The sequence below is a fragment of the Rattus norvegicus genome, chromosome 7 (genome assembly GCF_036323735.1).
Source record: "Rattus norvegicus strain BN/NHsdMcwi chromosome 7, GRCr8, whole genome shotgun sequence".
NCBI lineage: Eukaryota > Metazoa > Chordata > Mammalia > Rodentia > Muridae > Rattus > Rattus norvegicus.
Window position 1 is genome coordinate 22,086,785 of NC_086025.1, and position 21,994 is coordinate 22,108,778.

A 21,994-nucleotide genomic window follows, 5' to 3' on the forward strand; every position below is an offset into this window, starting at 1 on the left:
AAAATTATTTGGAAGAAAGTAACAGGCCAAGTAACAAGGTGACAGTAAGTCTTCACAGCACTGCAGGTTGATATCAATGCTTCACAGCCAGGATTACTCATGATCCACTTAGACTGTCCCAACTGTTCAGGCTTTTGAAAAATATGCAGCATGCATCTTTTAAAAATTAAACACTTAGTTTGACTGTGTCAATCAGTATTGACTGGTTAAAATGTCAGAGGCTGGCTGAAACCTCATCAGGCTACTCAAACTCCAGTCTATATTCTGCCACCTGTCAGCTCTGGCCTGGATCAAACTAGAGACATAGAGACACTACCTGTATGTCAGCCTCCTCATCGCTAAACTCTGAAAGGCAGACTCCGTACTGCCGTACCCCCAGCATCTAAGACTTATTTGTCATCATTAGACCCTCCAGGATACGTGAATGGAAAGAATACGTTACATACTGTGTATGTACATGTGTGTGTACGTGTGTGTGTGTGTGTGTGTGTATATACATATATATATATACACATGTATATATATACACACACACATATATATATACACACACACACACATATATATATATATATATATGCATGCATATGCAAAGTCACAGCCGAGAGCATGCTCAGTAAATGTCAGTAGCTTCTACTTCAGTAGACAGCAGTGAGCTGAAAAGACTTGTCGTATGCTGGTCTGGTGGCTCAAGTGTCAACAGCACCATTTGTTTCTCAGAGTCGACTTTGGAACCTTTAGAAGGTGGTTCTGTGCCTATGTCACAGGCTTGTGTGACGGCAGTACCAGGGATTACACATGTGAACAGCTCAGAGAACACTGAGCTTTAAGCACAATCTTTCCCTATAAAAATTATGCACAGTGTTTCAGAAGTCGTCTGCTTCTAAAACACAACAAATCCTACACAAGTACAAAATGACATCAATATCTAAACTGTAATAAAATTTACATGAAACCCCACTTACCATTGATTCTTAATTGTGAATGTTAATTTGAGGGGTAATTATTAAGTGAATGTCTAATTTGTTTTAACCAGTTTTACTTAAGAACTTATCTAGTGTCTACACAACAGTTCAGTAAGTGGGCTGAAGTCAAGTAGAGGTGTTCCCACACTCCGTGAGCTGTCTCCTGTTCATGGTGATCAGAACCTGGCACTTGCTTTTCCTGATGCCTTTGGGTGACTTACCGATCTGACTGAGGAGCTGCCTGAACTGGTCGAGGTAGCTCTGTCCCTCTGGAGTGATTCCAAGTTTTCTTATGCCGCGATTGAACTTTTCTGCCCTATCAAAAGGATACTAAAGAGATAAATTTAAGACTATTTTTAGGTCCTTAAAACATAAAATTCTTACTAAATTGATGTCAGCATCACTGTCCTTTCTAATTTTGTTTCTCATTACGATTTAAAACAAGTCTAATGGCAAATCTACATAATAAAACCTCATTGGTATTCAAGGTCAATCAATGACCAATCCGTTTAACAACAACGAACCCACTGGTGTTCTAGGTCGATGCTTTTGTTGCTGCTGTTTTGGGATTAATTAGCTAAAGGGGAAAAAAACTCAGTTTAGTCCCCACCACCATTATTAGTCTCTTATCACCTAACTGCTCTTGTCAGACTGAAAAAAGAACGAAGCCCCCTAGACATCTTTGTTCCTTATATGTAAGCAAGTTGCTATAGGCTTGTTGACAAGGAATTTATAAACACCTTCCTTCCATAGGAATATATAAGCGCTTAAAATGCTCGGCTTATTGGCACAAACCTATGATCCCAGCATTAGGGAGGTGAAAGCAGGAAGAACAAAAGTTCAAGACCCCCTTTGGCTACATAGCATGTGTGAGGAGGCCAGCCTCACATGAGACCTTGTCTCAAAAACACAAAACACAACAAAATTTTCTAGTTGACATTATCAATTTAGAGACAAGAAAAAAGCTTTTTTCACAGTGTGGCTAACGGACTAGAGAAGGTGCTGTTCATCTGTAGTGAGGACAACAGTTTCTCTATAGCAGCATGCTTACTAGCAATTTCCAGCCCAGTAAAAAGACATCAACTACACCTCTCTACTGATGCACTGTCGCATTAGTTACTTTTCTACAGTGTAATACACGGAGGTCTATCGTACAAGAAGGCTAAGGCTGGATGAGTCTGATGTGCAATCCACACAGGTCTATAAGCAGGAAACAGATCCAGAGCCACGGAAGTGTGTAGGCTCCTCATGTTCCCGGTCTCCCTCTGCTCTGGTAACTTCCTACAGCTCCACAGCTCTCACCTCACTTTGGGGAACCCTACACGGGAGGATGGAAGGGGAGGAGGGGGGCGGCAAAGGAAACGGAATCCTCTTTATGAAGGCAGTGTCCGGTGCTCTTTGTTTATTTCAGGGTCACTGCTGTTTTCCTTATGGTTCTGGGGATTGAACCCAGGGCCTCTGGCACGGTAGACAAGCCCACTTCCAAGAAGCAAGCTACATCTCCAGCCCAGTAAAACAACATTCCTAAAGACTGGTAGGAAACAACTGTATAGTGTTCCCTGGGTGTAGACAGCATGTGCCAGAAATCTGAAGTACTCATTCTCATTCACTATTCTAGAAATTTCTTTGCAGGGTATTTTCTTTCAGAGATGGTCTCCAATTAGACATGTTATCTGTAGCTCTGCTCATAAGAACAGAGGAGGAGAAACTAAAATACCCATGAGTTGGGGGTTAAATAAGTCCCCTTTATGACTAACTTTTTAAAAAACAACTAGGCAGGGACATGTGCAGCCATCAAGCACACAATGCCAACTGTTACACGACGGCTCTATTTTGCAGTAGAGAGCAGCACTGGGTAAATGTGTGAAGACACTCGTTTACTGCCAAGAGTTAGGAAGGGCTCATACTACACCGCTAAAGTGCCTACCTCCAGAAAAGGAGCTGGGAGAAGACATGACAGGATGGTAGATGATATGTATATTATTGCAAAATAAAATAATCAGAGCTACAACGATCCTTTCACATCCCAGTATGCGTAAGCCTACAGAGAACATTAAGAGCTATACGGGACAAGGTGGCCAGACACAGGAGACTCATGCAAAGACTACGCCCGCAGAGACGGTCAGTACCAAAGCCCAGTGTAAATGAGCATCTGTCATTATGAGGCAGTAGCTGAATTTAGGCTACCAAGAATACATAGCATACCTTGTGATCATTTTGGTCCTTGATCTCCCTGAAAAACCGAATGTCTTTAATCAATCTGGATTTGATATGTTCATCATACATAAACTGGCTAAATATATAGAACTTCTTTTTCAAAAACTGGTAGGTAAAATTAACCTATGAAATTAAAATTAAAAAATAAAAAGTTAATATATTTCAAATAAATGTTACAGAAAAAGTGATCTAAAAGTACTACTATTTATAAAGTTTGATCTATATTGGAGATGAAATGTTTAAATGGTTTCTTTGCTGCCCCAAATCACAGAACTTTCTAGACTTCCCTTATATACTTCTGAAATGGCTTAAATACTAGCCACCCTGTTCCTCCATCAGTAAGATGCCTTATTACTCATCTTCAGACTGGAAGGACAGTATGTAACAGCAGGATGCTGGAGGAAAGTATAAACAGTTACACATCTATCTCTGTGAAGCCTTTCACACACGAGGCAATGTGTCTGCTGCAATGTTAGAAGTCTTTGTCTTCTCTTTCCCAGCAGACTATCAGACAACACAAACATACACTATCAAATCATTAAATCTCAGCTGCCATAATTTCTAAAAGTGAAGAGTGCAGGTACTTTTGAGCATGACTCTATGAAGGCCCAACCCAGATTCACAAATCTTCAGAAAAGAGAGAGGTGAGCTGAGATTCAAGTATTAGATTTATAAATATAGTTTAAAAACCGGACCCAATAACTCATCTCCAAAGTAACTTTCAGAGAGCCTGAGAACCCACAGGCACATACAATGTACTGACTTCCACTGCTAACAACTAGGGTTCAGATGGCTGCCTTTCCCATCACAGTGCCCACCCCATCCAACACAAGGTTAACAAGAGATAGTTTTATTTATGCCATCAGAAAAAAATGGAAGTTCAGGTATGATATAAACAGGAAGCAATGTGTGCTTACCAAAATAGTCTGTAAAAACTCTTTTTTCAAAGTACTAAATTTGACAAGAGTCTATTACCCACCAAACCTGCAAAGAGATACTTACTGTTGTATTCATGATCCCTGTCCCATGTGTTCGAATTGAATTAGCAATATGTCGAATATTAATAGTATTCAAATGTTTATTGTTGCTTGTCCGTTCAATAAAAATCTGCAATGCAAACACATTTATAAACATTAAGAATACACCCCATTCCAAACACTGTTGAGTAACCCAGACAAGTTTAAAATCTGTTTCATTAAGGATAATTTATTGAAAAGCCATTTAAGATGACATCACCACACTCAGCAAACAACCACCAGGTGTCTAAACCACTGCGGTTCCAGTGGTGCGCTCCTTTAATCCCAGCCCTGGCAAGCAAAGCTCTGTGAGTTCAAGCACACCCTGATCTGCACAGGAGTTCCAGGCTAGCCAAAGCTACACTGTGAGGCCCTATCTCAAGGGAAAAATTATTCTAAACAATTACTCTGCTTTACACATTTTACTAATGTTCACCTTTGAAAAATCAACTCCTGGTCTTTTGGCCGTCCTATTAATGAAGCCATTCCCACTTAAAGCTTTGTCCGAGTTGGGCATGCTAGTATATCGCTGTAATCCCAACACTATGGAGGCCCAAAGCCAACCTAGGCTACATGTAAGTTCTAGGGCAGTTGAGACTGCAGAGTGAAATCCTTTCTTAAAAACACAACACAAAAGTGCACTCACCTGATTATTGAGATTATAGAGGTATCGAGAGACAAATATGTGAATGTTTCTCATGATTTCCAGAACGTCGAGTCCCTACAACACAATCCACACAGAAACCCCATGACCATTAGTTGAGCACCATCAGCCACACGTGTACCAATACAACACCCTACTGATTACACTGCTGACCAACACTTTACATTATTTTTCAAAACCTCCTAAAAAGTACCACTAAAAGTCCCAAACCCTCCCCACTTACACAACCAGAATCACCTCCTTGAGAAGGCCTGGCTGCTTTGCATTTTATCCCCCATCTGTACAGAAACAAACTTAAATCACAAGACCCAGAGCCACAACTGTTTCCTGGCCATCTTTCACTTCTCTTCACTTACTTACTAAGTAAACTAATAACTGTGCTCTAAAAGCACTTAAAGACACCATGAGAACACCTGTAACAATGCACTAAACAAGAACGACTCTCCACATGTAATCCTCAAAAACATTAGGTATTTATTACCCATGTAAAGAGAACAAAGTCAGGCAGACAGAACCCTAGGATTTAGGGACTCTGAGTTCAAAGGTTTATGCTTTTTTTGACTACGCCAAATCCCTTTTAGATTTGGTTTATTTTTAATCATATGAAGGTGTGGGTGTGTGTGACCCTTCTGATGTAGGTGTTAGAGACTGAGCTCAGGTCCTCTACAGGAGCACCACATGCTCTCAACTGCTGAGCCACCTCCTCAGCTCCCAGACCAGTTTTTAAATAAACTATATTATTCATATTTTATATACATAAACATATCTTTCTGTTTTGTTCAAGACAGGATTTCTCTGTGTAGGCCTGGCTGCTGGCTGGCCTTGAACTCATGATCTGCCTGCCTCTGCCTCTCTCTCTCTCTCTCTCTCTCTCTCTCTCTCTCTCTCTCTCTCTGTTTTTTTAATGTGTATGTCCGTGCACCACTTGTGTGTGCTGGTCAGAAGAGGGTGCTGGATCCCATGGAGCATGTGGGTGCTGGGACCCTAGGTCTTCCTCTGCAAGAAAAGAGGGACTTTCACTGCTGAACTTTCTTGTCAGGCCCTGAGCTCTTTTATTCTTTAAGACCCTCCTTTCTTCACACGCTTCCCTGATTCTCAGTGGTAAACCTTCTATAGCTTTTCTACCTAGTGCTCAAAGTATCATCACAATACACATTGGTATTGTACCTTTTGCTATACTCTACCCTAAAACTTCCTTCACATACGTTTTATCTCCCCTTAGGCTGTAAGCATATAACTGAATCCTTAAACACAGCTGATTATCCAGCGCTCTCTAAACATGTACTAATATTTAAATAAATGATTAAAGGATACACAAAATGATCCTGGAAACAGCCCATAAATACAACAGGTATTATTGTTCCTCTGGTATTATGATCGTCAAATTTGGGGACAGAATAAATGGTTTTTAAACATTAACTAGATTATTTTTATGAGAACTACTCACAGAATAACCAAGAATCTAAATTGCTACATTCAGGAAATACTCCATATTACAAATCAGCAAAACCAAGTGCTTCTTTGCAATTTGCAACTATAGCTAGCTGTTTTCCTAATATAATAAAGTTCGCATACTACACTCATTTAAAATCCAGCTTTGTATATACCTTTTAGGGTTCTGTGAAGTTAACTAAGTACATTCCTGAAGTGTGTGTTAGTACTTACTTCACACGCTCAGTGGAACTCTACTCACTCAGGAAAGCAATGGTAATTTCTATTTTGCCCATAGTACCATCTAATATTTTACTCTCAACAGATGTAAGGTTTATATAACAAAACATTTCTTAAAACTACATTACGGGAATGTAGATATATCTCAGTGGTTAAGAGCACTTGTTCTTATGAACAACTGGTGTTGGACCCAGAACCCATAGTTAATCCAGTCACTCTAGGTCCAAGACATGTGACACTTTTCTGACCTCTGCATGCACCAGGCACTGACATGGTGCAGATGCATACATATAGGCAAAATACTCATACACATAAAATAGATGTCTAATAGGCGGGCAGGCGGGCAGGCAGGCAGACTGGCAGACAGACAAGAAAACATTTCTTAAATTAATACTGTTGCATATCAGACCATACCATAAAACTGAACATACCTGCTCCAGAGTCTGGCTAGGAAGATGTGCCTCTGTCATAACCAACCCATAACGCTGCGTAGCCAAATTTCGCATTTCACTGTAAGTGGCCCAATCATGAAGAGCTACTGTTGTGAGATTGTAGAAAGTCTTATCTAGATAGTGAGTCACATAAGCTACAAAAACAAAAGAAAACAAACCCCACAAATTGCTATGTTTGATTCACGAATGGTAAAAGAGAAATGAAGTTAAAAAGAAAACAAATGCCACATGATTTTAAAATTAAATTTTTTCCTTTAAAATAAGATAGTTGTATCAACACTCAATGGGCTGAGGCAAGAGAAGCACAAGTTCAAAATCAGCCTCAGCTAGAGAGCAAAACCTTCAAAATATTTAAAAACAAAACAAAACAAAACAGTAACAGCAAAGCAAGGACTATGTGTGGTAGAAGAGCCCTGTATCTCAGTACTCAGAGGCTGGAGCAGAACCGAGGCTGAGGTCTACCTGGGCTACAGATGGGTCCCTGGCCAACCTGGGCTACACAGCAATTTGCTAAGAAATAAAAATGAGGCAACAGAAAGAGCAAGGAATGAACAGGAACCCTTGAGAATCAGCTGCTGTTTGACAGGTCAGAAGGCACACAGGACACATGTGCAAACACTCACCTCGAATGTCAATGAAGCGGTTGAAAAACCGAATCGGGTTCAGAGAGAAAAACAGAGCCAAGTCCTTTCTGCCCACTTTGAAGGGGTTCCGGTCATCCAGCTTCAAGTGAGTGTGCACGGAGAGCCGCAAGTCCTTCTCCGTCTCCTTACACAGCTTATCCAGCAGACGCTGTTGGGAAGGAATTGAGCTGTTTACCACGGCTCCCACTGCAGACCACTCCTCCACGTGGGCACATGCCTTAACCCTCACTGTACACTGACCAGACTGACCAACTAGATTCTTGACTTAAGATGCCAACCTCTCAATGGTAAAATTTTATTTTTGTTTGAAAAGTGTAATAATTTTTTTAAAGCCAAGAGACAGATAAATTACTGAGACTTCGTTTTCATAAATATTTAATTTTAATTTTCATGAACAGCCAACCAATGGCTTCACTATAAGGAACATGACTATGTAATATAAAGCATAAAGTTTATAAAAAGCAGCAGCAAAAATTAATCTTGCAACATGTAGTAAAGGAGAATAGGTTTCCTTATGATTATCATTAAAAAAAAAATCACAGGGGCTACATGTATGTGGTACACATACATATATGCAGGCAAAAGAAATACAAATAGAACAAATCTAAAAAATTCTTAAATCATGAAGGCTCTAGAAATGGATTGGTTGATTAAAAGTACTTGTAGACAAGTGTGAGATCGGAGTTCAAATCCCCAGAATACTCCTAAAGCCAAACACGGTAGCCCTAGCTAGGTTTGTAATCTAGCCAGAGTGAGAGAGGAGATGAGAAAATCCCTCAGAACTCTGAACCAGCTGGCCTGGTTTTACAGTGGTAAACAACACAGAGACCTTGTCTCAAAACAAGGACAGATACCCAAGTTTGCTCTCTGACCCAACACTTGCACCATCGCATAGGTGCACAGACAGCCAACACACACAAACATACTAAAGTTATCTATGCTTATCTATCAGAGTACCATATACTAGCCAATTACCTATATTTTGTTTTTAAATAAAAAATTTTCCTCTTATTTGCAAGGTCTGATTACCCAGAAGGGCAATCCAATAGGGAGTAAGAGTGTACAGAACTTTTCCTAACGTCAGCACTGAGCAGGCAGATGCTAGGAGGTTTATTCATTTACTAATCATCTCTTCCAAACAAAAGTTGTTTGGTTTACACAATAATTTATAAATAACTGGTTTGGGTTGTCTTGAGAAAGGGTCGGGGCTGGAACTCACAATCCTCCTGCCTCAATCCTGAGTGCTGGAACTGTTAAGTATGCACCATTACACCTAAGTTTGTTAAGTTTCTGACCCAGTGAAGTCAGCTTCGCTGAGACTTCTATCCAAATGCTGTCCCAAAGCACAGCTCTTCATCTTTCAATCCTAGACACAATCTTACCTCATTTAAAATGTCCATGATTTCCTTGTCATAGCAATCCAGAAGCAGCTCATGGGACTCTAAGTGCCTTGAATGCATCATGGCAGGTACACAGTCTCGTAAAGCACTGAACATGTACTAGGAAGGTAATTAAAACATACCTGAGGTTAGAAAAACCACAATTCTGAACAAAACTGCAAAGGCTAACTACATACAAAAACTCTGACCTCAAGGAAAAATCACTCTGCTATGACTGCTTTATTTTCCTAAAACCCTGAAACATGCGATGTAGGCGTACACACAAAAAAGAAGAGAAGCTAACACTCACTAGTCTTCTACTCTACGTGCATCAAATATACTTACTTCCACGGAGAAACTGAGAAACATGCAGCCTGCCAACGAGTAATTACCAAAATTACTGAGCAAGATCAAAGCAAGTGAGCTGAGAATAAGTGGATAAGTGCCTGCGGAGGGCTAGTCCAGTAGGACTAACTTTACTCATAACTACTGATATACAATTTAACCACCGACTACATGAACTTTGATTAGATATGCACAATAACGCTGTTCGAGATATCACTGCAGGGCAATTGTATGATGGTTTATGAAATCAAATGACCTACTTAAAACCTAGGGAACAGAGATGGTGTTTACTGTGAGACTCCTCTGTACTTACATGTAATCTAGCTGCATCAACAGCATTCTCATAGACATCATCTAAATAAATCGGGAAGACAGCGCGATGCCAGTATAAAAAACAACAGTCACACTGTGTTTGGACTCTGCAATGCAAGGCAGTAAGTAATTAGTGGTACCAACATGAGCGTCCCTATAACACAAAGGAATGACCTTCCGTACTGAGGGAGAGGTCTAACTTCCTCACGTTATATTCTCTCAGCCACTCCACCTGACATTACTACACCACTACAACAATGGAGTGGAGACCACATCTGCCAGGTACCCTGAGGGGAGCTGCTCTGTGTCATGCAAAGCCTTCCAGGGGACTCACAGTTCCTGTGAAGGCAAAGCTAAGACAGGACAAGGCTGTAGTCAGTCTCCTGCTGGTCACATTACAAGAGTTACAGAGAGGAACTTTAGTGCCCTGTGGATCTCTCCCTACTCTGGCTGTGCCAAAGAGAAACCAAAGGGAATGTGGAAACAGGCCTGTGACCTCAGCACTGCAGGACCAGCCTGGGCCCCACAACAAATGGAGATCAGGAGTGAACAGGGTTGGGGAGGGAGGGGGGGAGCAGAGGGAGAGGGGGAGGGAACTGCTGTCCTATTGCCCCAGGCCCTTGACTATCACATACCCAGCTCCACTTACCGTTCCCTCAGTTCACTGATAAGATCGAGTTTTTTCATGACAACTTGCAGGGGAAAGAGTTCTTCATCTTTGAATGTTTTCTATTAGCAGGAAGAGAAAACACAAAAGTGTATCACCACAAGGCCAAGTCTCCTGGGCTAATAAATGACCTGTGAACCTCAGACCTTCATGCTGATTCCTTTAAGAAGAGCAATAAACTTACCATTTGCGTGCCAACACTCAACGCCAAAGAAACAACAAGTCGTCGTTGTTTGGTGCTTGGTCCATTTAAGGTGTTCTCAGCCAAAACAAGAGCAGACAGCACATCAAGACGCTGTTCACTGTATTTCTTGTCTGAAATTACTCTTTTCTTAAAGATGAAACACAGAAGCATTAGTTTTGAGTCTAACATCGTTAAGTTTCAAAAGAAAAAAGTCTCTATTCTGTTTTCTATGGCCTAGCTCCAGACAGCAGAGAAAAACACTTTCCCCACTATTCTGAACTTAGCCTCTCTAACTGTCTCTCAGAGCAAACACAGCGGGCTTACTTTCACACTCACATCAATCTAACTAGAAAAAAAATTCTAAAAATAAAGGGTCAAAACCTTTCCCTTCCAGGGCTGGAGAGATGGCTCAGTGGTTAAGAGCACTGTCTGCTCTTCCAGAGGTCCTAAGTTCAATTCCCAGCAACCACATGGTGGCTCACAACTATCTGTAATGGGATCTGATGCCCTCTTCTGGTGTGTCAGCTACAGTATACTCATAAAATATAATAAATCATTTAAAAAAAAAATGTCCCTTCCTTCTACTGAGATTAGCAGCTGGTGGGTTTTTCAGTGAGTTACATGGGGCACCTGGGGCTTCACAACAAGTTAGGCTCTGGGTTAGATGGTTTCCCTGACTGTCGGCTAATGCACTGATTACAGGGAGCCAGGCTGAGTTCCCACTGTCAGTACGCGCTCTTAAACAAGATAGTGCCTGCATTAGTCAAGCATGACAGTTTTTCAGACTACAATTCTGCTAATTATGAAGATTACAAAATACAGTGGATAGAGCACTACAGAAATAACCCATCTGGCAGGAGCAGAACAGAAGCTAACCCAGGAAATGCAGATAACGTGGGATTGCATGATCCCTTAATTCCGCTGCGCACATCACAATCTGCGTACCTTGGCTACAGAGATAGAGTTAAGAGCCTGATGCTGAAGGTGCTGTGTTATATGTGACACCGAGTCCGCAACAACCATGCTTCTCCTGTGGAACATATGCTCTACCGCCTAAAAGAAATAAAAGTGACTTTGCAAAAAGTAACAAAACTTACAGCAAAATCGTAATCGTTAAAGAAAACCTTCATGAGCCTAAAAAAGGAAGGAATTTAGTAAATGAGACTAGAGGAGAATAAGGACACAGACACATGGACTCTCACACACTCCCTCTCCCCCTCCTTCTCCCTCTTCTCCCTCTTCCTCTCTCTCTCTCTCCCCAACCAAAATGCACCACTCGGGGCTGCAGAGACGGTTTGGTCTTTAAGCGCTTGCTTGCTTCACAGACATGAAGAAGCAAGTCTGATTTCCCACACCTACATTAAACCAGCCAAGCATGGTGACACACGCTTATTTCCCCAGTGCCCAGAAGACAGACGGGTCCCTGGAGCTTGCTAGCCTCAATGGTAAACTCCAGAACCCTGTCTCAAACCACAAAGTACATACATAGCGTCAAAGAATCAGATTCTGAGCTTGACTGCTGGCCTCCACACAGTCACCCTTATACACAAAGACAGACACACAGACACACACACAAAGCATTATGCTGGAAAATTCAACTGCATTAAAATTAAGCACCTGTACTTGTCAAAAGCCATTAAAAAATAAAATAAAAAGATGGTATATACTAAATGAAAGATTCTTTTCTACAAACATTCCAAATTTCAAATAAATCAAAGATTTTTTTACACAATCAATAGAACCACACCCTCCCCAAAAGTACAAATAGGTTTTTCAAACAGAAATACAGTAAATAAATAAAAATTCATTATCATTAACAATTAGGTGCAAATTATTAAAAATGGTCCAAACAACTTGTGCTGACTGGCTGGCTTAATGGCAGGTACAGAGGAAGAGGCCTGTAATCCCTGCATCCAGAAAAGGCAGGGGAACTGCTATGACTGAAAGATAACCTAGGGTGCTGGCTAGGTTTATATGACCCTGACTCAAGTCAGACTCGGCTGAAAGAGAACCTTAACTGAAAAGATGCCTCCAAAAGACCCAGCAGTTAAGAAACTGGTGATGGATGAGGAGGGCCCAGTCTGCTGTGGGTGGTGCCATCCCTCAGGGTGTCCTGGCTTCTATAAGCAGGCAGAGTAAGCCAGTAAGCAGCACTGCTCCATGGCCTCTGCGTCAGCTCCTGTTCCAAATTCCTGCTCTGTGTGAGTTTCTACCCTCACGCTTTTAATGATGATTACCATATGGAACTTTAAGTAAAATGAACTCTTTCCTCCCCAGGATGTTTTGGGTCAGAATGTTTTCATCACAGCAATAGTAACCCTAACCAAGACAATGATGTACAGTGAGGCCCTATCTCAAAGAAAAACAAAAAAATACTTGGTAATACAGGAAGGAAGGAAGGAAGGAAGGAAGGAAGGAAGGAAGGAAGGAAGGAAGTTAGTTTTAAGAAAGTCCAAAGTAAGGGGTTGGGGATTTGGCTCAGTGGTAGAGCACTTGCCTGGCAAGCACAAGGCCTTGGGTTTGGTCCTCAGCTCCAGAAGGGGGAAAAAAAAAAGAATAAAGAAAGTCCAAAGTACATGATTACTGGAAACTTACCAGCAAATCTGAGTTTTAATTTCAGAGCTGGGCTCTCCTACCTACAAGGAGTTATACTAAAAACCATTTTACATTCCAATAAGTATACTCCCTGTGAAGTCATCTGAATCTATCAGTCCACTGTTTACCCACAAGACCCCAGTGCTTTCTTTAAACTACAATCAACAGTGTCACATAAACTGACCTCATTTGCATGTGAACACTTGTAAATACTGGGTATTTTAGCACAAAATTTTTCAATTCATGCAACTTGCTTTGTAACCCTTCTGTGACTAAAACAATTACTGACAACACTAAAGCTAACTCTCCCTTCTTCTCATGAGCTTGGCTGCTAACAGAGTTTAAACCCACAGATGGTCAGTCACCTCTCTCTTTCAACTTTACAGGGGCATAGTGAATGCAGATCCACACAGTTTCACTTCCAAGAGAGCTTTCAGTAACTTACAAAGGGTACCCAGGGCTTCACAACAAGCTAGGCTTAGGGTTAGATGGTTTCCTTGACTGTTGGCTAACGCACTGATTAGACCAGGGAACCAATCTGAGCACATTTAAGATGAACCAGGCTGAGTTGAGACTGTCAACACGCACAGCTGTATACGGCAGCACCTGTATTAGTCAAGCATGAGTTGTTTTCAATTTTAAGTTCACTTTCTTCTAAGCTTGTGTTCTGATGTGACCAGAAAATAAACCCCCTCACCCAATCCCCAAAAGCACCCTACTGTAGCTGAGGTCATGTCCCAAGTCCCGGTGACAAAGCGAAACAGCACTACCTCACCTTGAGAAGCTCAATGAGCCTGCACAGCGCCTTCACGGAGGTTCTGGTCATAGGCTTCTGCATGGACATGTAGAGGTTCATCGTGGTCTTTATAATGGTGCTAATACTATATGCATATAAGAAGCCCTACAGAAGAAAAGGAACAATGGAATCACAGATTTCATTCAGACCTTGTTCCCCATATGCTAAGCATGCCAATAGCCAGTACTTCTAAGTCTCTTATTTATTATTTTTATGGTATGGGTATTATATTGCATGTATGTCTGCCCAACACGTGAACGCAGTTCCTGAGACCAGAAGTGGGTGTTGGGTCTCTCGGAACCCGTGTTAGAGGCAGTTCTGTGCTGCTGGATTAAACATGGATACTCTGGATTAGTGCCTAGTACTCTTCACCTCTGACTCATCTCTCCAAACGCTCAATGTCCCTTTTAAAGTCAGTTCTTAAAGAGTTAGAAATACTACTCCTGACAACACTGTGAGCTTCAAAGAAGCCCTTAATAATTTCCTGAACTATCAAATACTAGACATTTACACATTTCCTGGCTTTTAAAAAGCTATTCACTTAAAGAAAATGAAAACCTCTCCAGCAAAATGGTGTGTTAAATGCCAGTGAAATACCTAATAACTCATCCTCCCCTTAACTGCTGAGGAGACAAGAGATCCCATCTGCTGATACTGAGAGCAGGACTAAGGAAAACTGAAAACTGGGGAGTTGCTTCCTTGAACAACGCAGACATGCAAAGGAAGTTCGCACCAAGCTAATCGCATTCCTCCTCTCCGCCCAGACCTGCAGCCCTCAATCTGCGGGTCAGATATTTACATCATGCTTTGTAACAGTAGAAAATCAGTTAGGCACTAGCAACAAAATCCTGTTATAGTTGTGGGTCACCATAACAGGAGGAGCACACAGCTCGGCAGGTGGAGAACCAGGGGCCTAGCCCAATTCCCACAGTCCACCTGTTATCTGTCTCTTGTCAGCTTTCTCTCCATCTCGCCCAAGAACTAGAACACATTCTCTCATCCCCTTCTTTCATGATGGAGCACGTAATTATTTTGCTGCTTAAAAGTATTTTCTAACTCTTCTGAACTCCAGGAAGACTAAATAGTAAACAAGATGATGGATAGGGTGTGTGTGTGTGTGTGTGTGTGTGTGTGTGTGTGTGTGTGTGTGAGCGTGCACATGGAGGCCACTGGATCTGCTGGAACTGAAGTATGGATGGTTGTGAGCTGCCAGTGCCGGTGGTGAAATCTGAACTCAAACCCTCTGGAAAAGTAACAAGCTCTTTTAACTGCTGGGTCATTTTTTTCAGCCCCTCACATATTTTCACTTAAAGCACCAAAGGGTTTAATACCACATACATATCAATATATATTTTTCTTTAGTTTCTTTTTAAATAAAAACAAATTTGATACAGTATTTTGATGTTTTCCCCTCCCCTAAATCTCCACAGATCCTCGCTACCTTACTACCTACCCAACTTTGTTCTCTCCTTTAAATTAAAACAAAAACAACACGCGCGCGCGCGCATACACACACACACACACACACACACACACACACACACACACACACAAAAGCAAAGTCCAATAAAACAAAAACAGGGGGAGGGGTCAAATACGTACATATATAAAAACATGGAATCTGTCTTATATTGGCCAACAGCTCCTGGATGGACATGGGCCCTGCCCTGAAGTGTGGTTGCCGGCAGGTATCAATAGCAAGTGATTAGAGCTGGGATCCTGTCTCCACTTTCCCATCTCACTGCTGAAACCCCCTCTGGCTGGAAACTGTGCTGGTCTTATGTGTGATGCCACAGTCCCCCACTAACTCTCCTAGTCTAGTATCCTCTTTATCCATCCATAACACTACATTCTATTTTTCCCTTCCTTGGGAGAGCCTCCTCCCCCCCTGGTACCTGGCCTCTTGATTATTCAGACTGCAGAACACATTCCAGAATTTTAAAAGCCAGCATCAAATAAATGTAAGAGAAAATATACAGCACTCATCTTCTAAGGGTCTGGGTTACCTCACTCAGAATGTTCTTTTCTACTAGCTCCATCCACGAACTTATCTACAAATTTCATAATTTCATTTTTAAGAGCTGAGCAATATTCCACTGTATAAATGTACAACATTTCCACTATCCATTCTTCTACTGAGGGACATCTACGGTGTTTCCAAGTTCTGGCTGTCAGGAACAGAGCGGCAATGAACATGGATGAGCGGGCATCTCTGTAGTAGGATGCAGAGTCCTAATCCCAAGAGCAGTGAAGCTGGATCTCCGGGTTGGTTGACTCCAGCTTCCTGAGGAAGCACGCTGGTTTCCAGAGGGGCTGTAAAGTTTGCACTCCCATCTACAGTGAATGAATGTTCTCCTTTCCCTGCATGCTCAACAGCACGAGCTGGCATTTGTTTTATTATCTTGGCCATTCTGAGTGGGATAAGAGGAAAGAAATCTCAAAGTAGCTGCCGTTTCTATTTCCCTGATGGTGAAGGATGTTTCTCAGCCATCTGTGCCTACTTAGGTCTTTACTCCATTTACCTGGGTTATTGTTTTCTTGATGCTCAGTTTTCTTAGTCTTTATGGATTTTAGATATTAACCTTCTATCGGATTTGCAATCGGTAAAGATGTTTTCCAATTCTTTTTTTTTTTTTTTTTTTTGGTTCTTTTTTTTCGGAGCTGGGGACCGAACCCAGGGCCACGCGCTTGCTAGGCAAGCACTCTACCACTGAGCTAAATCCCCAACCCCGAAATTTTCCAATTCTTTAGGCTGTCACTCTGCCAAAATGACAAGTGCCCTTTGCAGTCCCGGAACTTCTCAGTTTCATGGGGTCCCATTTATTAATTACTGGTCTTTGGGCTTATGCTACCACTGTCCTGTTGAGAAAATCCTTCCTGTGCCAATGAGTTCAAGACTATTCTTACTTCCTTTCCTGTCAGATTCAGGAAGCTGCCCTTATGTTGAGACCCTTGGTTTATAGCTGGGTTTTGTGCAGGATGACAGAAATGGATCTATTTTGTTCTTCTACAAGACTTCTACATTGTTTGACTAGCACCAACTATGAGCTGAAGGTACTGTCTTTTCTCCAGTGTCCATTTCTGACTTTTTTGTTCAAATGAAGTGTCCACAGGAAAGGTATGTGTGTGGGTCTTCAATTGACTCCACTGATAATGTGTATGCCTTTAGGCCAATACCATGCGCCGTTTTTATTATCATAGCTCTACACAGTACAACTTGACAACTGGGATGATCATACATCTGGCAGTTCTTTTATTATTTTGGATTGTTTTAACCGTTTTTTGTCTGTCCATATGCAGTTGAAGATTGTTTTGTTCAATTTCTACTTAGAACTGTGTTGATATTTTGATGGGAATTATATTGAATCTAAAGATTGCTTTTGGTAAAATGGCCATTTTCATACTATTAATCCAAAAGGATGGTGGTCTTTCCATCTTGTGGTATCTTCAATTTCTTTTCTTCACTCCCAAAGTTTTTATTGTGTAAGTCTTTCACTTGTTGGGTTAGAGTTATCCCAAGATACACATATTTTTGAAGCTATTATAAAGCACAGTGTTTCCTGACTTTCACTGTCTGCCATTTGTATGTAGAAAGCCTGCTGACTTCTGTGGACTGACTTTATATCCTACTACTCTGCAGGTTAAGTCTGTCTTATGAGTCTCTGAATTTCCTCAGTGTCTGTTGTAATCCTCCCTTCATGTCTACTCGTATTTATTTGGATCTTCTCTTTGTGTCTTCTGGTTAACTTGGTTACTGCCAGCTAGCCTGTTTCCTAACCACAGGATTGACTATTTCTGACTAGCAGAGTGTACACACAGTGACAATTTTCCTTTCAACAGGTGTGTTGAAGAGATGTGCTTGACTTAGAGAATGAAGGAATGTAATGGAGGAAGTGTCCTGAGAAGGTGGCACAAGACTAAGGCTTGTGGCATACTCTAGTTCTCCCTTGTCAGCTAGAGAATTATCACATTAGACTACACTTTTGTGCACATGGGAAAGCTAAAAGCAGAACAAGAAACAGCAAACGTCAAAGGTGGGCAAGAAAGAGAAGCCTTTGGTGGTAGCCTTCAAGTGTGTAACTCCTTGTGCCATTAACAACCTGTTCATCTTCACTGTTAAGGACAGAATACATAATATAGATGACTTTTCCTATTATGAACCATTAGAAAAGCTAGGTAACACTCCTCAAAACTCTCGAGAAGGCATCGAAGAGCTCACAAGAAAATGAGGAAACAAGTGGTCAAGACCTAGGGGAGACCTAGAGCAGAGAGACTGAAACTGCTTCTCCACAGCCTCCGCCTCAGAGGCTTCTGTCAGAAACACAAGCAACAACGCAGAAACCAGCTCACAGCCCTGTGAGAAGACAAAGATGGCCACTAAGGAAACAGCTCAATGGGCGACATGTTCACTATGCAAGTACAGTGACTAAGTTCAGATCGCTAGACCCATTTAAAAAGCGAGGCACAGAGGTGCGTATCTATAAACCAACCCAGCCCAGAGAGACAGGCATCTCCAAAGGGACTTGCTCGTCAGCGGCTCCAGGTTCAGTGAAAGACTATCTCAAAAAGTAAGGTGAAGAGTGACTGAGTCACACATCTACTACATGCTCCACAGAGCCACAGAACCAAGAGCATCCACTCCAGGACACTCACTCTCTCACTCACAAATGAAATAAAACCAGACTGAGGAAAAACATACACTGTTTACAGAAGACACACATCCCATGCAAGAAGATACAAAGGCTGCATGTGAGGTTCAGTAAAGACACACTGTGTAGACATTAGCTGAAGCAAACACTGTGCAACCGTGTCAGTACCAGACACCAGTGCTCTCCAACAGAAAGCACTCAGAGACCGACAGCACGGCTACTTCCTGGGGGCGGCTGGTGTCCAAAGCAGACACCAAGGCTTTCTGCTCAGGATCGCTCCAGCTCCCAGTTCCCAAGCAGAACCGCAATAACTCTAAACACTCTGTACTTAACACCACACTACAGAAATCAAAACCTGATAGAACTATAAAGATGTTATTTGTAAATAAGCCCACAAATAATGGTGGGACACTCTCACTGAACTCTCAGTTATTAGAGACTATAGACCAAACAATTAGTAAAATCCTGCCATGTCTAAACGCTACACTAACAAAGGCACACTATCCTCTTTAACCAGGGGATATTTGCCAAAGCTGCACAAGCCAGGTCCCTGCCCGTTTCAAATAGTAAATTACCTTACCTGAGGTAGGGACTGGCAAGGTGGCTCAGTAGGCAAGGGTTCTTGTTGCCAAGCCTATCAACCTGAGTTCAATCCCTGGGACCCAAGTGGTAGAGAAGAGAACCGACTTCACAAGCTGGTCCTCTGATTTTCACACTGGTACCATGGCCCCCTTGAGTGCAAGCACTCACATGTACATGCATACCTGTATGCATGCATGCGCACAAGCACACAGTCACACTCACTCACATGCACACACTCTCTCCCCACTAAATACATGTAATGTTTTTTAAAATTAAAGATAAAAAGATATCCTCACATATAAAAGTATCTTTCAAGACAGCCCACAGGAGCACTGGCAAGCAGGTAAGGGCGCTGCGGTCAAGCCTGCTGGCCCAGTGAGCTCTTCAGGACCGCTCCTTTCATAAACCTAAGTGCACTTGCCCTCGGAGCCAGAGGCACTGAATCCCTGAAGCCCTGGGAATCAAACTTGGGATCTTTGCAAGAGAAGGGCTCTCACCCCGAGCTGTCTCCGCAGCTCCTCATGTTGTTTATATATAAAACATAACCCTCCTTTTCACAGTTGTGGCCATGTAACTTCTATAAATTAAATTCACAAATTTGAAATTACACCCAAAAATATTCTAAGTAAGAACACACAACTACCTGTATGAAAACATTACATGTGTTGGTGAGGTCTTCGGCAAATGTATCCGTCCTCTGCTCTTTAGATAACATAGACTCCATCTTCATCATCCACGAGCTCACAAAGACGTAGTAAGACTGCACATCTCTAGCAAAGGAAAACATTGAGGTTCCTTAGAGCACAAACCAAAACATACAGCCATGTCTTCATACTGACCAGAGCAAACATATTCCTTCCAGCAGTGACTGTGTGCGTCTGGCCTTCAAACGAAGTCCTATGCTCTTCCCCTCTCCTCTTGCTCCCTCACTCTCTCCCCTATCCCCACTCCCTCCCCTGCTTCTCCTTCTCTCCATATGCTCATGGCTGGCCTCTATTCCTCCACACACACACACACACACTCTCACACTCTCTCTCTCTCTCTCTCTCTCTCTCTCTCTCTCTCCCCCCGTCTCTCTCTTTCTGCCTTTCTCTGTCACTACTACCCCTCAACTCCCCTCCCCATGCCCTAAATAAACTCTTATTCTATACTAAAAAAGAGAGAGAGAGAGAGAGAGAGAGAGAGAGAGAATCCTATATGCATATATAAGTTACTCAACTATGTCCTGAGTACCTATTCAAGCCAGGCATTAATTCTAGCTGAGAATACAACAGATGGAAAGATGAAAATCTGGCACCATGAAGCTCAGATTCTAGGAAGGAGAGCTACAGAATAATAAATCAATAACCAAGGTCGAAATAATCGTTAACTGTGTGCTGACACAGCCTGAGGGAGGGGTAGACAGGGACACAGATCGAGCCTGGAGTAGTTGTCTAATTTTAGATAGGATGATCAGAGTAGGCTCAGAGTGTGGTGGTTCTGAGCCAGGATTTGGTCAGATCAGTAAGATGTGCAAGCAATGTAAGCAGAGAGTTTACAGAGGGTGAGGAACAAGGGCAAGAGCCCTAAGGCCTTGGAACTACACCCAATTTGTCCAGTAATAACAAAACCCAGGAGGGTAGAGCACAGAGAGGAGAGGGAGGGACAGAAGAGCAGATCAGAGGTAGAGGGAGGGTGGGAGAGTGGGGAGGAAGTATAGAAAACAAGGGCCTAAGGGAAGCCACTGGAGATGAATGGTTTTAAGAGAATCACTACCCCTTTGGCTGGTGTGTTAAAATAAACCATAGTAAGGCTAGCATCTACAAAGCAACTATAATAATGCGGGAGAAAGAAGACAGTACCCTCAATGAGAGTAAGAACACGGGAGCAGAGGCTGGCAAGCAGCTCAGCAGTTAAGAGCAAGTCCTACTCTTACAAAGAACCCAAGTTCCGTTCTCAGCACCCACATGGCAGCTCACAAGTTACAACTCCAGCTTCAGGGATCAGTCTGAGGGCACCTACACATATATGGCATACATAGCCAGGCACATATAGGTTTTGTTTTCTAATGGAAAAAAAATAGTAAAAGTAGCCAGAATCTGAATTTAAAACCTAATTTGAATGTTCATGCTATACCAGTAACTATTCTAAACTTGACACAAATTAGCTCATTGAAACCCCACAGTAACCTTATGCAGTACTTAGAGAACCCAGGCCCGGGAGGACTTTAAGCAAGGAATAAATACGCTCACCCCTTGCTGTCGCTGGGGGTAGGGAGGTGAGTGTGTAAGCATCCTTACTACTATTACCTGCATGGGCTACACTGAGTCCCTACCCAGACAAAACATGACCCATCACGTGCCCGAGTTACACATGCCTCACTCCCCTGCCTCTGTCACACAGTATAGGTCACACATTAACTATACCTGCTTCCCCACAGCTCAGTACCTCCTCTTTGCCTTTGAAGGTGGACATCCTGCTTTGTCTGACAGGAATGAAGCATCTTATACTTCAGGCCCCTGCATGCTGGCTATGAGCTAATAACTCTCTTGCCTGAAGAACCTTTCGATTCAGTGGGCCCCTACCTCTCTGTTCCTCTGCAGCCCACACTGTGTCTCTCTCCTCCTTTCCCTCCCCAAAACCTCATGTAGGGACTATGCTTTTCAATGTCCAGAAACTGCCACACAAAGGAACGCACCCTGCCCATCAGGAGCCAGGGGTAAGACCCAGTCTGGGAGGCTCTCCTTCCCACCACAGACACTCAACCAACACACATGCTGACAGTGCCTACCAGTCAGGATAAACAGCAGCAGCAAACAAAAGACAGCAAGAGAGGACTGGAGGGAGGGAGGGAGGGAGGGAGGGAGGGAGGGAGGG

The 21,994-nt window shown here is 42.4% G+C and overlaps 1 protein-coding gene across 5 annotated transcripts in view; it reads right to left on the bottom strand.

The window, feature by feature from the left end:
- The window catches only part of Washc4 (WASH complex subunit 4), a 52,302-nt gene that overhangs the window by 11,239 nt on the left and 19,069 nt on the right, over positions 1–21,994 (bottom strand). For 4 of the 5 annotated variants that reach the window (XR_005486803.2, XM_006241205.5, NM_001399772.1 and 1 more), the window contains 13 exons: positions 19,782–19,908; positions 13,887–14,012; positions 11,462–11,569; positions 10,517–10,663; positions 10,315–10,394; positions 9,667–9,772; positions 9,012–9,128; positions 7,609–7,777; positions 6,965–7,119; positions 4,845–4,919; positions 4,185–4,289; positions 3,171–3,305; positions 1,187–1,295 (listed from right to left, as the gene is read on the bottom strand). Coding sequence is in view for 4 of the 5 variants with exons in the window: in XM_006241205.5 (XP_006241267.1) it covers positions 1,187–1,295; positions 3,171–3,305; positions 4,185–4,289; positions 4,845–4,919; positions 6,965–7,119; positions 7,609–7,777; positions 9,012–9,128; positions 9,667–9,772; positions 10,315–10,394; positions 10,517–10,663; positions 11,462–11,569; positions 13,887–14,012; positions 19,782–19,908 (1,559 nt within the window). In the remaining variant the exon portion in view is untranslated. Of the gene's footprint in view, positions 1–1,186; positions 1,296–3,170; positions 3,306–4,184; positions 4,290–4,844; positions 4,920–6,964; positions 7,120–7,608; positions 7,778–9,011; positions 9,129–9,666; positions 9,773–10,314; positions 10,395–10,516; positions 10,664–11,461; positions 11,570–13,013; positions 13,840–13,886; positions 14,013–19,781; positions 19,909–21,994 lie in introns of those variants that run through there. The other variant, XM_039080078.2, reaches the window with a different exon arrangement.